General features: G+C 41.0%; 2 protein-coding genes across 2 annotated transcripts in view; one reads left to right on the forward strand and one right to left on the reverse strand.

Annotated features, from left to right (window-relative positions):
* The window catches only part of tmem176 (transmembrane protein 176), a 14,055-nt gene extending 9,706 nt beyond the window's left edge, over positions 1–4,349 (reverse strand). The window contains exons 1-4 of the mRNA XM_062388067.1: positions 4,205–4,349; positions 2,146–2,274; positions 497–607; positions 325–381 (exon numbers count right to left, since the gene is read on the reverse strand). Of these exons, the coding sequence (XP_062244051.1) occupies positions 325–381; positions 497–607; positions 2,146–2,271 (294 nt within the window). The 5' untranslated portion in view covers positions 2,272–2,274; positions 4,205–4,349. The remainder of the gene's footprint in view (positions 1–324; positions 382–496; positions 608–2,145; positions 2,275–4,204) is intronic.
* Positions 4,350–4,368: 19 nt separating this feature from the next.
* Positions 4,369–12,733, forward strand: si:dkey-9i23.16 (uncharacterized protein LOC571915 homolog). Its single transcript, XM_062388068.1, has 6 exons — positions 4,369–4,534; positions 8,538–8,622; positions 8,739–8,849; positions 9,092–9,148; positions 9,935–10,105; positions 10,690–12,733. Exons 2-6 carry the CDS (start codon positions 8,542–8,544, stop codon positions 10,795–10,797), a joined length of 528 nt encoding a protein of 175 aa, XP_062244052.1. The 5' UTR covers positions 4,369–4,534; positions 8,538–8,541; the 3' UTR covers positions 10,798–12,733.
* The last annotated feature ends 2,131 nt before the right edge of the window (positions 12,734–14,864 follow it).

A 14,864-nucleotide genomic window follows, 5' to 3' on the forward strand; every position in this document is an offset into this window, starting at 1 on the left:
AACAAATTGTCTGATTTGCAGTTTTTTGCTAAGACGCATAAAATACGACTTACAGTGATGGTGTAAAGAAAGAGCAGGGATGTCTTTATTGGACCGACGACGAAGTGGAACTATGCAACACTTTGTATTCACCGTTGATGGTCAAGTCGTGAACAGTCAGAATAAATCAGGATTTGAATGTTGGCGTCTGTGTTTGTTTCCAACAGTCTCAGAGTTATAAACATAGCAAAAGTGATGCGTTTTAAAACAAAAGTATTACTGTGGGTGTAGGCTGTGTTTGTGTGCAGGCAGGCAAGTGTGAGTATGTTTCGTCAATGGACTCACAGTCTTCATGGTGCAGTTTTTGTCCAAGTTGATTGCAACAGCTCCTGCTGTGATGAACTGGCAGCACACACCCCAAAAAGAAATAACAAGGTTACAACAAAATTAGAATTATTATAGTATTATTATTGTTGTCATTATGTCAGTATATGTAAAGACACATACACAAACTTACCATTAGGCCGCTCCACCAGGGAACTCCCAGGGTGACAACCTCAGTGAATTCAGTGACGTGCAGAGGAATGGAGTAGGATATGACCATCAGCCCCAGCATAACCTGACTCACCTAGAACACGCACACACACACACACACACAAACACACACATCTGTGTTTCAACGGACTAACATTTCCTGGTGATTTGTAGTATTTCTAATCGCCTAGCTCAATATGTGATAGATTTACTGTACAATATCACAGAATGACAACGAGTTTAAGGAAATATGCTTATATATATATATATAATATATAATATGCAACACATTCACCATAGTTACATAATTATACAAACTGCACATGTAAAAGGTTGTGAACACCAGAGAGTTAACATAATGGGTCAATTCTTATTCAGCAGTAGTTTGCTTTATCCACCAAAATGGCACCATATACCCAGTGAAAAACACAGCTACTATCACATCCTGAAACAACTCAAGCAACAAATCATGACGAAGAGATAGATAACATGCTTGGAAGTACATGTTCTAAACTTTTAATCAGATTTCATCTCATACATGGCCCCAATGGTATTTATCTGCCATCATCGGGGACCTGAACACATGGATATCATTTTCTATCCAACCTAAAAAGGATTCTTATGAAAGCTGGGTCAAACATGGATAAATAATGGAGATGCATTTGAAAGCTAGCAACAGCAGAGATCACAGAACAACTTATAGATCATTGCTTTTGGAAGGGCATTCTACTCATACAGCATTTGCTATTATCCATACTATCCTATTTTTCATTCAATTTAATCTTTAATTTCTTGTTTTAGCTGTACTAATTCTGTACTTATAACTCATGACTGAAGAAAGAACATCAGGCAAGCGCTATTGTTTTCCACTGCCTCAAGGTATCATTGTGCTAACAATGCACCTGACCAATCCTCATTTGAAGACTAACACGACCATCGTGTGCTCATATGGCAGCAAATGAAAATAAGTGCATCAGCCCTGAAAATTGCAAATACACTTGTGTTGTGCTGGGTAGTACTGTCTGAGTTGTGGTGATATTTTTGTGTGAGAACTATAAAGCCTGTTAGTCCTAACCACTTGCAGGAAAATCAATATTTAATCATAATAATTGCCTGAACATGACCACTTTAGAGGAGGGTTGAATACAATTATCCACAGGCCATGAAACATATTTATTGATTCTAATCGAGTTTGAGAAGCACTTTATATTTTATACCTGAATCACTTTTATTCTTGACAAAGAAGTAAACTTGCTAATAATTTCCGTCGCTTTCATTTGAATATAAATCGACTTCCTGTTTTTTTTTCTTCTTCTGTGTTACCTTTGCATTGAACTGTTTTTGTTTAAATGTGACATCTAAAGATCGCCTTTAAAAAAAAAATTCCACTTTGATTCAGTGATTGGATGTCAGAGGTCAAAGGTTAAAGTCAAGGTGACCTTATATGCATCTGTGAAAAGGACGTATAGAAAGTTATTCACTGATTATGGTTTATACATTTTGCAGATCAATCAACAATTGTGATAAGATAAAAATTCAGAACCCTCCTCTGCCCAATTATTTATGTGAAGCTTCCACCCCCCCACAGACACACACACACCTACGCACCCACACACACAGTTTTAGACTCACCCCCAGACATTTGGGTTCTCCTCTCCGGACGGCAGCGCGCAGGACTTGCTGTCTGTCAGTGAGCTTGACAGCGTTCACATCCTCAAGCACCTGCACCGTCAGATCTCTAGAGACTGCCACTGCCATCACCTGGAGATGACAGCATAGTTCACTGCAGGGTCATCACAAAGCTTTGTATTGTACATAATGAGATCTGCAAGAGCTGCCGACCTTTCTCCATCACATACAGAAAAAGCACATATTGTGTTTTTTTAACCCTCAACTTCAGGTGAAGACATCAGCCACCGTGAGCATTTTTCAATAGCAGAACCTTGTCAACTATACTAATAACCCACAGTTGAGTAATTTATAAATAGTATTATATGGTAACATTTGTCCCATAGTGTTCATTTTTAGATGCACCCACAAAACATAATTTATAACTCTATATTACTGGCACTATCACCAATCTCTGCACCTTAAAACCGCACGTAACCCTTTTCTACTGTATATATTGTTGTTTTTTTATATTGTTATATTGTTGTTTTTAATTTGTTGTTTGAAAGTGCACCAACCACACCAAGGCAATTTCCTGTATGTGCAAATATACATGGCAATAAAAATAATTCTGATTCTGATTCTGAAAACGTTATTTTGCCTAAAATGCTTACTTGTATTTGAATTACATAAATTAAGAGTAGCCTATACCCACTTCTCCAGGCATCACTATCCCACTGAGTGTGTTATGTAGGTTTGTGTGTGTGTAACAGATCTGAAAAGTAAAAGTCTAAAAATTGGAAGTAAAGGCAGTGCCTCTTCTCGCACAGTGTTCCTGTAACACATTCTCAACAATTCAATTCTATTCAATTGTATTTGTAGAGGCCATCTGTCTCAAGCCATTGGTGTGGGTGAACAGAATAACACAAAAATGGTAAAATTTGTGGTGTATTTGGTTTACTCTACCTGCTGGAATCCTGATTATAGCGTTCATATAAAAGAAGGCTCTGATGTTCATGTTATATTTTCTCCAGATATTTTGTGAAACCCCAATCTTAAAGTTACAATTATTCCTGTATATAGGGACAATGCTAAAACTATTGAGGAGTCAAATGTCATATCAGAAAACATAATGGCAGCTACCAGTTGACATGAAATCTGCATTGTTCACCAGATTGGCTAATATATTGATACTGATATAACTCCACACAGTTGAACTGCTATTCAACGTGGACAAGTCTGATGGAAGTAAGCAGAATGCATAACATGGCTGCCTTAGTCCTGATTGTGATTGATAATATGAGTGAGGCCTTTCATTTCATATGTGATCTCTTGTGAAATCAAATAAAGAGCCTAGTACAACTGCTATAAACCCTCCTCTTATAATGTTCGATTCTGTCAGGACTGTTGCTGATTCTATCATGTAGTACATTCTCAAATATAGTTTATAACTTGGGACAGCATGCTATGGGTAATCTGGGACATTTGAGGTCTCTAAATGGGTAAAATATGCATTTAGGGATTTCCTGAAGTTTGATTGTCAAATTCAGGCAGAATTCAGGCAGAATTTTTCAGGGGCACAAGGAACACTAAAGGCTGTGTCATCGGAGTATGATATCTCAATTCTCTATTCTGGTGTGAGTCGAAAACATCCTAAGGATAACAGAAGGTTGCTAATATGCTGCTCTAATGTGTCCAGCAGATATCGGCATGAGTCGCAGAAATCTAAAATGCACAGAAAGACCCTCCAGTGTGTTCAGCAGCTGTTGTTGCAGAGTTGGAGGCAACAGTCTTCTGCTTGATAAACAAGTCACAACAGGAGCGGATGAATGTTGTTGTTTTATCAGTTGTCGACCGGACCCGCTTGGTCAGCCCACACTCAACCGGAAATTCCATCTCTACCCGTACTCACAGATTGACAGTGTTGCGTAAATTTGCAGCTCATCTGTTTTGGAATTTTGAAAAATGAGAACGCAGCTCTGTGCGCCCCTGCTCTGTGTGTGGGTGACCCAGCCCCTCTTTCACCAGTATCAGGACGTGCACGGACCTTATCATTAGAAAACACACAATGTCTCAGTCCTACCTTTTTTCTTCTCTGCAGAAAGGTTCGCAAAGTTGTCCTCGTCCGTAGGATCCTGTCGACCGCTCGTTATTGTTTAATGCACCTCCCTACGAGAGAGAGAGGGAGGGAGAGAGAGGGGGGGATATTGTCCGTAAATGGATGAGATCCAGCTGAGCTCCTCCTTCTCTTCCTCTGTTGGTTTACAGCAATCGTTTTGTTGTCGAAAATTTCCACCGTGAAAAGTTCATCTTCAGGACATAGAATCCAGACGTTTGTTTCTGCTCGATGTGACATTCACACCCTCCTGCTGCCATCCACACATCACGGTACCCCCGAAAAGCTGCAGTCGAGGTAAGTAGCTGCCTCTCATGACACTGTTGTGTCGAGACAGTTGAAGGCCCACAGTAAGTACAGCAGTGGCACATTTACTGTTGTTATGATATTGATGCTGACAGATTAAAGTGGTAAAACGTATCCTCATTGGTGATGTATGTTGTCTAGGCTACTCGCTTTGAGCGGATGAAGTGATGTTAATCCATACTTCTCTATTTGTGAATCTTAAAAATAAACAAATGTGTGTTAATTTGTATTCTTATAAAGTATGAGTAGACATGATTTGCATTTGATGAAGCATGTGCACATTAAAAAAAAGATGCTGTGTAAATAAATCTCAGAATAATATAAATGAGTGATGAGGTCACAGAAAGAAACTGTGAAAAAAGAGGTGCTCTTGTTACCATCTATAATCACATAAAAAGTTAAAGTTCCCTGTGTAAGACTCAAGTTACAACTGCTAATGTTAACAATGTGTTTACCCCCAAATCTGATTGGACAATGAAAATCCAGCCATAAAGCATTATCCAATGAGAGGACAGGTGGTTCATTACGTTCAGATCTCTTATTGTCAATCATATTTGTAACTTGAGATTCACAATGAACCTTTCATGCAGTTTTCTGGTTTATGTATCTGATCACACATGTTTCCCTGTCTTTGTATAGCATCACCAGTATTGTCACAGATTTTATTCATACAATCTCTATTTTTACAAATACAAATCTTTGCTCTACATTGACAAATTTGAAATCGTTATGCTGAATCATTTTGTAGTTTTATAAAAGGTTGATTTCTAACTTTAAAATATAAAGACAGGTCTGTCAGGTCATGACATCTTTACAAGCTCTCATGATGTTTACCTGTGTGCATTCAGCTGTCAGGATCTGTATATACCTTGTGCCTGTATATACCCCATACTTACACACCACCTTTCTGTAACTGTATTTACACTGGTCCTCTCTGCCTGTAGCTTTATGTACCCTCTACATATCCTGTTCCGTATGTACCCTATCTTTTACATTTATACACATTCTATAAAACGCAACCACATTTCAGAAAACACATTTGTGTTTTGTTTGAGTTTTGCTAAATGTTGCTACGATTAACAGATGTCTATCTACAGATCTACCAGTGATGTTTGGTATAGACACTACAATTTAGTGTAATTGGTTTCTGACAACTTTTGAATACCTAAGAAACAAGATACAAACTATTCTACCAAAAATATTTCTTTCATTATTTGATGCATGACCCGGAACTGGCGCAAATAGCAACAATAAATATCCTATTAACATGAACCAGCCAGTGCAATACTAGACTACAATGCAAAATATTTATATACAAAACTGAATATTCAGATATCATCTCTTGTCATTATTGCACAAGACTAATGTGTGACACAAAAGTTTGCCTTGTGTTTTGTCTCACATGGAACATATTGTTACTTCTGATATAGTTATTTCAGTTAAACCTAAAGTGCTCCTCGTGAAAACCAGAAGTAAAACCCCAAATGCTATTATTAAACAACCCATCTGTTTCTTCTTGTTCTTCGATTAATACAAACAAAACTGTTCCTGTCACTTTTACTGCGCCTTGTCAGTTGTTTATTTCATCATCAACCTGCCCCCCCACCACCACCACTCTCCTCACTCTTTCTTTCTCTACTCCTCCTCCTCCTCTCCACATCTGCTTCTCATCCTGGAGCATTCCTGTCTTTCCTAAGAGGGTTGAGACATGTGGATTTGATGAACTCTCTCTCCCTTTCCCTCTCTCACTTCCTTTTTTCTCTCTTTCACTACCTCATTTTATTCACTATTTCTCAATCCCCTTGTACAAACACGACACACATGCCACTTAGTTTTACTGGCTTCCCACTGTCTTCTGCTGTCTCCAGCATTGCTGTGTCTCATGATCATGTGGTCTGTCTCTGTTGCTCTTCACATCTACTCATGTCTTTTTCCCCCTCTTTTGCGCTCATTATCGTTTCCATGTTCACACATGTCAATCAATCAATCAAATTTTATTTGTATAGCCAATATTCACAAATTAAAATTCATCTCATAGGGCTTTAACAGGGTGTGACATCCTCTGTCCTTAACCCTCAGCAAGAGTAAGGAAAAACTACTAAAAACCCTTTTAACAGGGTAAAAATACGTAGAAACCTCAGAGAGAGCCACATGTGAGGGATCCCTCTCCCAGGACGGACAGAAGTGCAATAGATGCCACGTGCAGGAAAACATCATCAAGATTAAAGTCTTCAAGATTAAAGATTAAAGTCTCTAGCAGCATTTGATGAGGGTAAGCAAACTGCAAAATCCATGGTGCGGCCACAGAGGCCCTGGATCTGCGGGTGATAAAGCAAAGGGATTCCGGGGAAGGGGGATAGGGATGGAGAAGAGGAAGGAGAAGCTGGAAAAAGAAGCTCCGTGTTTCATGTGTCATAAACTAGAACAAGTAACGTTCTGCCGCACTAATTAGCTCTAACTATAAGCTTTATCAAAAAGGAAGGTTTTGAGCCCTACTCTTAAACGAACAGATGGTATCTGCCTCCCGAACTGAAAGTGGTAGTTTATTCCACAGCAGAGGAGCTTGATGGCTAAAAGCTCTGGCTCCTACTCTACTTTTAAAAGACTTTAGGGACAACAAGTAGGCCTAAATTCTGGGAGCGAAGTGCTCTAGTGGGTTTATAAGGTACTAACAGCTCTTTAAGGTAAAATGGCGCCATATTATTAAGGGCCTTGAAGGTGAGGAGGAGAATTTTAAATTCTATTCTGGATTTAAACACGAAGCCAGTGTAGCGATGCTAACACAGGAGAAATGTGTTCTCTTCTCTTTGTTCTCGTCAGGACACGTGCTGCGGCATTTTGGACAAGCTGTAGAGTCTTTAACAACTTACTGCTGGAGCCTGATAATAATTAATTACAATAGTCCAGTCTCGATGTAACAAAGGCGTGGACTAGTTTTTCTGCATCTTTTTGCGAAAGGACATGTCTGATTTTTGAGATATTACGCAAGTGGAAAAAGGCGGTTCTAGAAATTTGTTTTAAGTGACTATTAAAGGATAAATCAGGATCGAAGATCACTCCCAAGTTCCTGACTGTTTTTTTGGAAGCAAGGGCAATGCCGTCTAGCGCAGCTATATCATTAGATAATGCATCTCTAAGGTGTTTGGGGCCAAGTATTATAACCTCTGTTTTGTCTGAGTTTAATAAGAGAAAATTGCGGGTCATCCAGGTTTTTATGTCCTTGAGACATGCTCGAAGTTTAGTTAATTGATTACTTTGTTTGTCCCTTCTATTATTTCATTAAAAGGACAGGATGTTTTGGGATGTTGGGGATAAGACTGACAGTAACAGTCAGTGTAGTCATTCATCGATCAGTTTGTGGTTGTCACGATAAACTACATAACTAGATTTGTATTTTAGAATAAGACATCATGACTAAACTCACATGTCAACCCCCCTCTCTCCTTTCCTTTCATACCTTTTATATTGCAATTATATATTTTATAACATTTGCATATTTCTGTTTGTATAGTATTCTCGTTATTTATATTTCCTAATATTTCATATAATTTTCTAAATTTAAGGCTGTGAGCTCAAAATGTCATTGTATATTCTAATATAGAATCTTTAATCTTTTTTTTCTGGAGACTCTTTGGAAAGAACCCATATATATTGTAAGTGTTATGGTACATTTTTCCTTTGGCTTCAGCTGTAAACTAAGTTGCTTTGTTGTAGTTTACACATAGCCTGATTATTTAAGTTTTCCACCTTTCCATTATATGTGCACTGTCATCCTCTCTGTGACTCGGCCCCTCTATGCTCTGCTGCCAACTTGCTAGAGAACTACAGAGGTTTGCACACACAGTTTCATTCTGCTCATTATGGGAACAAGTGACGTTTGTAGTCACATTCTTTAGGGAGTCTTGAAAATTCAGAGTTCACTTGTCTGTTTTATGGAAAGCAACTCTTCAACAAGATCTTCTGTTGTATCTGACTTAAGTTTCTTGTTTTGCAGTAAAATGTCTTCAGAGGGAGTAGTGGCAACAGTTGGAGCCAGGTTACATCGCCTCTCCACCTGGTTTGACCCTGAAACTGCCGGGGTAGGATTTGGACCCTACTCAGACTGGATGGAGTTAACATCATTTGAATTTAAGTCATTTTTACCATAAATTATTATTCAGAATGGGTGTAATGCCAGCTATATCTTTGTCTGTAGGTGGTGACCATCCTCTTGGGGCTCTTCCAGGTGGTGCTGTCAGTCCCCCTCGCGTATGCTGATCATATTCTGCCAAAACTCTTCATAATGCCGATTGTCTTAGGAGTTCTCGTACGTAACACATGTTGCTTATTCTAGTCTGACTGCTGGTATAGTTAGCCTGAAGAATCAAAGTCTATAGAAATAATTTCCAACTTCCTTAAAGAACTAAATCTAGCCATGTGTGGAGGAGGGTTATTTAAGTGTAAAAAATTATTCTACCAATATAATGTGTTTGTGTATCTTTGTGTGTGTGTGTGTGTGTGTGTGTGTGTGTGTGTGTGTGTGTGTGTGTGTGTGTGAACACGCTGCAGATTGTGACAGGAGGATCATTCACCATGGCCAATGTGAAGAACCCCAGCAGACAACTGGTAAGTTCACATAGCAAGCTGCTCTAAAGGATTCGTGGGAGGTTTTGATCTCACGTCTCAGTTATCCCTACCTTCTCTATATCCAGTCTAAAAACAGGTTCCTGGAGGGGAGAGAACCCTTTCCTCTCAAACCTTTTCTCTTGTCTTTTGTTGTCTGTGCTGATCAATTTTGGTCTTTCTTTGTTTATTTAGTTATTTTTCAACTTAAACTGTATAAAAAGTTTAAATGTGCAATGATGTAAGAAGTAAATAGTGTACAGACAAATGAAAGACATAATAGAAAGAAATATATTGACCCATAAAATCTCACATAAGCCCAAGTGTCAAAGGATATAATAAAAAAATACAAAATTATGATATAACAACCAAATCATAACTTAAAGAGATGATTGACCCAATAAAATAAATAAAATTCACTTATTATCTACTCACCACTGAGACGATGGAGGGGTGGGTGATGTGTTGGATTCCAAAAAGCACTGCTAGAGTTTCAGGGGTATACACCACAGGAGCAGTTCGGAGGCATTTTACGTGTTGTTTTTCTGTTGGTTTTAAACATTTGAAGAAGTGGTCACAATTTACTTCACTTGTTTTGGATTTGGCTGAAAAAACAAAAAAAATGATTTACTTTACTGTGTTTCTGTAATTTCACACAGTCTGCTTGTATTGGCTCCAGCTCTCCCTGTTAGATGTGGTAGAAAATGGATGGATGAAGAACATCAGTGTCATTATGTGTAGTCAGTGTACAGTATGACTGAAAAGCTCACTATGATGGATCTTCCACAGCTTCGAGGTTGTGCCTACAGTAATGTGCTTGGCCTGCTGGGGACACTGCTTGCCTTCTGCCTGTACTGTTACAGCCTCAGCCTTGTGAAAAACGAAGATGTGTGTGTGATCGATTCCTCAGACCATTACTACAGACGAGCATATTATGGATGTCCTGGGGAACTCCTGACTGTGAGTCTTCTTTTTTCTTCATGTAAATAAAAGGAGAGGGAAAGGAAAAATCACAAGCAGATAAAAGGACAGACAGATAAGCTGACCAGTAAACTGTACTTAAACTAGATGAAGAAATTGGTGTGGTGATGATGACAAGGAGAAATAAACTGATGCATGGAAACATTCAAATCATCCATACTTATGATTTGAGAGAAAAGGAGCTTCTCGGTTTATATTTGTCCCATTACATATAAATATTAAATGTATAAACTTTTCATACTGTACTCTGGATCATGTCACTTCGTGGGGCGGCTGTGGCTGAGGGGTAGAGTGGTTGTCCTCCAACCTGAGGGTTGGAGGACAACCACTGCATGCTGAAGTGTCCTTGGGCAAGATGCTGAACCCTGAATGGCCCCCCATAGAATAACAAAGTGCTTCGAATAGATGCACTGTATGAATGTGTGTGTGAATGGGTGAATGTAAAACTGTACTGTAAAGCGCTTTGAGTGGTCATCAAGATTAGAAAAGCACTATATAAATACAAAACCATTTACCATTACTTTACGCTGCTTAAATGTTTGTGTATTTCTTGTCTCCTACAGGCTTACTGCTGGAGTTTGATTCTTCTCTTGGTTCTCTATGACCTAGTGGCAGTGGTCCTGCACGGCCTTCTGTCTGTTTCTGCCCTCAACGCGCTTAAAACAGACTAACACACACACACACAGAGTGTAACAGCAGCAGCAGAGAATAAAGTCTTGTGAGCACTGTCAGCATGAAAGACAATAAATCTAAAAATTATATTTGAGAAAGCACATCACATCGTCTCTCAGAAAATGACGGACCTTATTAAGCCCTATGAGAGAAAGGTTAGGTCATCAGTTTAACCATTAACAATAACTCTCAGTGTTTTGGCCAACAATAGGTGAAAATAAGATTATTATTTTCATAGCATCTTTATATTGACAAACATCTACTTATTGCACATTTATTAGTATTGATGTATATATTCTGGTTTATACATAATAGAACAAAACAGAAATACCAACTAGGCCTGGGATGATTTAGAAACAGCCTCCGTCACAGAAGTCCTCCACTGGATAGCACTGCTGAGTTGATTCTCACACTGTGTAAAAAGTATGTCTCTAGTTCATTATTAACAAACACAGGTCAAATCTAGGGGATCTGTACCAAAATCCTATGATGGTGATGGTTTGACATTGTGGTTTTTAGGTTTGACTGTATTTGAGAAGCAAATATTTGTAATTGCTGATAATAGCATCAGCCGTCATAACAAAGTATCCGTTGGGTTATTTCAATTATGTCACACAAATTGTTTCACTGTTGTCGGTCTCTGACTTCACCTAATGATCAAGAGAAAACTGTAATACCATTCTTAACAGACGTCACACATTATTAAAAAGGTTTTGTTTGACATCGTGGAACACAGCCTACACTTAAGTGGTTTCTTGCTGAGACAAGGAGACAACTCTTATGTTTTGACCTGTTAATGTGCATGGAGCAGAGGTTAGAAGGTTAGTTTAGCATGAAGACTGGAACCAGAAGGAAACAGCCTGTTTCTGTTCAGACAAAAAACACCAACTCCAAGTAGGATGTCTGCCACTTGGGTGCAGAATATACATATAAGAAAAGCAACATGATAATTTTATGTTTAAATCTTATCCCAATGCCCCCTATCTTTGAGCTCTGTTTTGGTCTCTATCAACTTCCTGCCTATTAAGCTGCTTAATCCTCCACTGTGATCAGAGGTGCCTTTCAAATATGGTACTGCGCAGGTTGTATACAATTGCTTTATGGATTCAACAACAAGCGTACAGTAGGCAGAGGGTTTGATAAATGACATACATGATGGGCATGATTAGCTAGTAACCCCACACTGATTTTCCATGCAAACTGAGTTTTCCAAAATTATTTGAACTGGCCAATGAACAGGAAAAGGCAGGGACAAAAAAATGTTTATCCAGATTATTTATGTTAAGATAAAGAAGAGGATAATAACTTGCAAAATGTATTTTTATTTCAACTTTTTCTCTGAATTTTCAATCTCCTTATCTGAAACTGAAATGCTTGCAATAAATTCCGAGAAGTGATAGCTTATTGTGTGGTACCTGTACTTGCCTGTAAAGCACCTCTCTCAAAGTTAATCTTTTCATGGGGGGAAATATGAATAATAGTCAAAATCAGTAAACTTACCCTGAATCTGTGCATGTTTTTCACATATAGCAGATACTTTAATTGGCTTTGGATTACTGTGATTAACCATAATCTACAATTCCCTTTTCGTCTGGTGTTTTACATTTTGTATACGTTTTTCATGATTTTATAACAAATCAAATTATCATTGAGATAAGATAGATCATCTCTGCACCTCTGTATTTTTCCACTTAATTATCATGTGGTCCTCGTGTTTTTAACCTCACTAGTCATGGGAGGACAATTTGACAAATCCACTAAACATTACGTGTATTTCTTGCATGTCTGAAGGCTGCAATAGATTACATGTGAACTATATTCTGGTTTTGCTCTAAATGTGTCCTCACTCTGTATATATAAAATACATGTCTGAATCCACTAGTGTTTGATGTTTATGAGAAATAAAGCGTCGTGAAGACTGATGGTTATTTTCCATCCTATGACTTGTGCTTATTTAAAACAGAAAAGATGATGTGCGGTGAAGATGATATGCGCCACAGGATGATGTGCGCCATATGATGATGTACGCTGCAGGATGAAGTGCGCCACAGGACGAAGTGGCACATGATGATGTGCGCCGCACGAAGATGTGCGCCGCAGGATGATGTGCTATGTGCGCTGCAGGATGATGTGCGCCGCAGGCTGATGTGCGCATATCATCATCACCGCACATCATCTTGCGGCGCAAATCGTCCTGTGGCTCACATCATCCTGCTCAGCACATCATCCTGGGGTGCACATCAGCACATATCATCCTGCAGCGCACATCGTCCAGCGGCGCACATCATCCTGTGGCGCACTTCATCCTGGCACACATCATCACCGCACATAATTGTGCCTGCACATCATCCTGTGGCGCATATCATCCTGCTCAGCACATCATCCTGGGGCGCACATCGGCTCACATCGTCCTGCAGCGCACATCATACACCGGTGCACTTCATCCTGCAGAGCACATCATCCTGCAGCGCAGGTCATCCTGCCGCACACATCATCCTGCGGCGCACTTCATCCTGCAGCGCACATCATCATACGGCGCACATCATCCTGAAGCGCACATCATCCTGCAGCGCAGGTTATCTGCCGCACACATCATACTGCAGCGCAGATCTTCCAGCGACGCACATCATCCTGTGGCGCACTTCATCCTTCGGTGCACAACATCATGCTACGCACTTCATCCTGTGGCGCACATCATCCTGCAGCGCAGGTCATCTGCCGCACACATCATACTGCAGCGCACTTCATCCTGCAGCGCACATCATCATACGGCACACATCATCCTGAAGCGGACATCATCCTGCAGCGCACATCGTCCTGTGGCGCACATCATCCTGCAGCGCACCTCATCCTGGGGCGCACATTGGCGCATATCATCCTGCAGCGCACATCGTCCTGCAGCGCACATCGTACACCGGTGCACTTCATCCTTCGGCGCACAACATCATGCCACGCACTTCATCCTGCGGAGCACATCATTCTGTGGCGCATATCATCCTGGAGCGCACCTCATCCTGGGGTGCACATCAGCGCACATCGTCCAGCTGCGCACATCATCCTGTGGCGCACTTCATCCTTCGGTGCACAACATCGTGCAACGCACTTCATCCTGCGGCGCACATCATCCTGCAGTGCAGGTCATGTGCCGCACACATCATACTGCAGCGCACATCGTCCTGCAGCGCACACAGTACACCGGTGCACTTCATCCTTTGGCGCACAACATTATGCTACGCACTTCATCCTGCAGAGCACATCATCGTGCTGCACACATCATCCTGCGGCGCACTTCATCCTGCAGCGCACATCATCATACGGCGCACATCATCCTGAAGCGCACATCATCCTGCAGCGCACATTGTCCTGTGGCGCACATCATCCTGCAGCGCACCTCATCCTGGGGAGCACATTGGCGCACATAGTCCTGCAGCGCACATCTTCCAGAGGCGCATATCATCCTGTGGCGCACTTCATCCTGGCGCACATCATCACCGCACATCATTGTGCCCGCACATCATCCTGTGGTGCATATCATCCTGCTCAGCACATCATCCTGGGGTGCACATTGGCGCACATCGTCCTGCAGCGCACATCGTCCAGCTGCGCACATCATCCTGTGGCGCACTTCAACCTTCGGCGCACAACATCGTGCGACGCACTTTATCCTGCCGCACACATCATACTGCAGCGCACTTCATCCTGCAGCGCACATCATCATACGGAGCACATCATCCTGAAGCGCACATCATCCTGCAGCGCACATCATCCTGGGGTGCACATTGGCTCACATCTTCCTGTGGCGTACTTCATCCTGCAGCGCACATCATCATACGGCGCACATCATCCTGTGGCGCACATCGTCCTGCAGCGCAGATCGTCCAACGGCGCACATCATCCTGTGGCGCACTTCATCCTTCAGCGCACAACATCTGCGACGCACTTCATCCTACCGCGCACATCATCCTGCAGCGCAGGTCATCTGCCGCACACATCATACTGCAGCGCACATCATCATAGGCGCACATCATCCTGCAGCGCACCTCATCCTGGGGCGCACATTGGCGCA

This window comes from Platichthys flesus, chromosome 5 (genome assembly GCF_949316205.1).
Source record: "Platichthys flesus chromosome 5, fPlaFle2.1, whole genome shotgun sequence".
In the NCBI taxonomy this organism is placed as follows: domain Eukaryota; kingdom Metazoa; phylum Chordata; class Actinopteri; order Pleuronectiformes; family Pleuronectidae; genus Platichthys; species Platichthys flesus.

Coding starts and splice junctions, on each gene's coding strand:
- si:dkey-9i23.16 (XM_062388068.1), top strand. CDS start 8,542: ATGTCTTCAGAGGGAGTAGTGGCAACAGTTGGAGCCAGGTTACATCGC. Junction 8,623..8,738: donor TTGACCCTGAAACTGCCGGG/GTAGGATTTGGA, acceptor CTTTGTCTGTAG/GTGGTGACCATCCTCTTGGG. Junction 8,850..9,091: donor CGATTGTCTTAGGAGTTCTC/GTACGTAACACA, acceptor AACACGCTGCAG/ATTGTGACAGGAGGATCATT.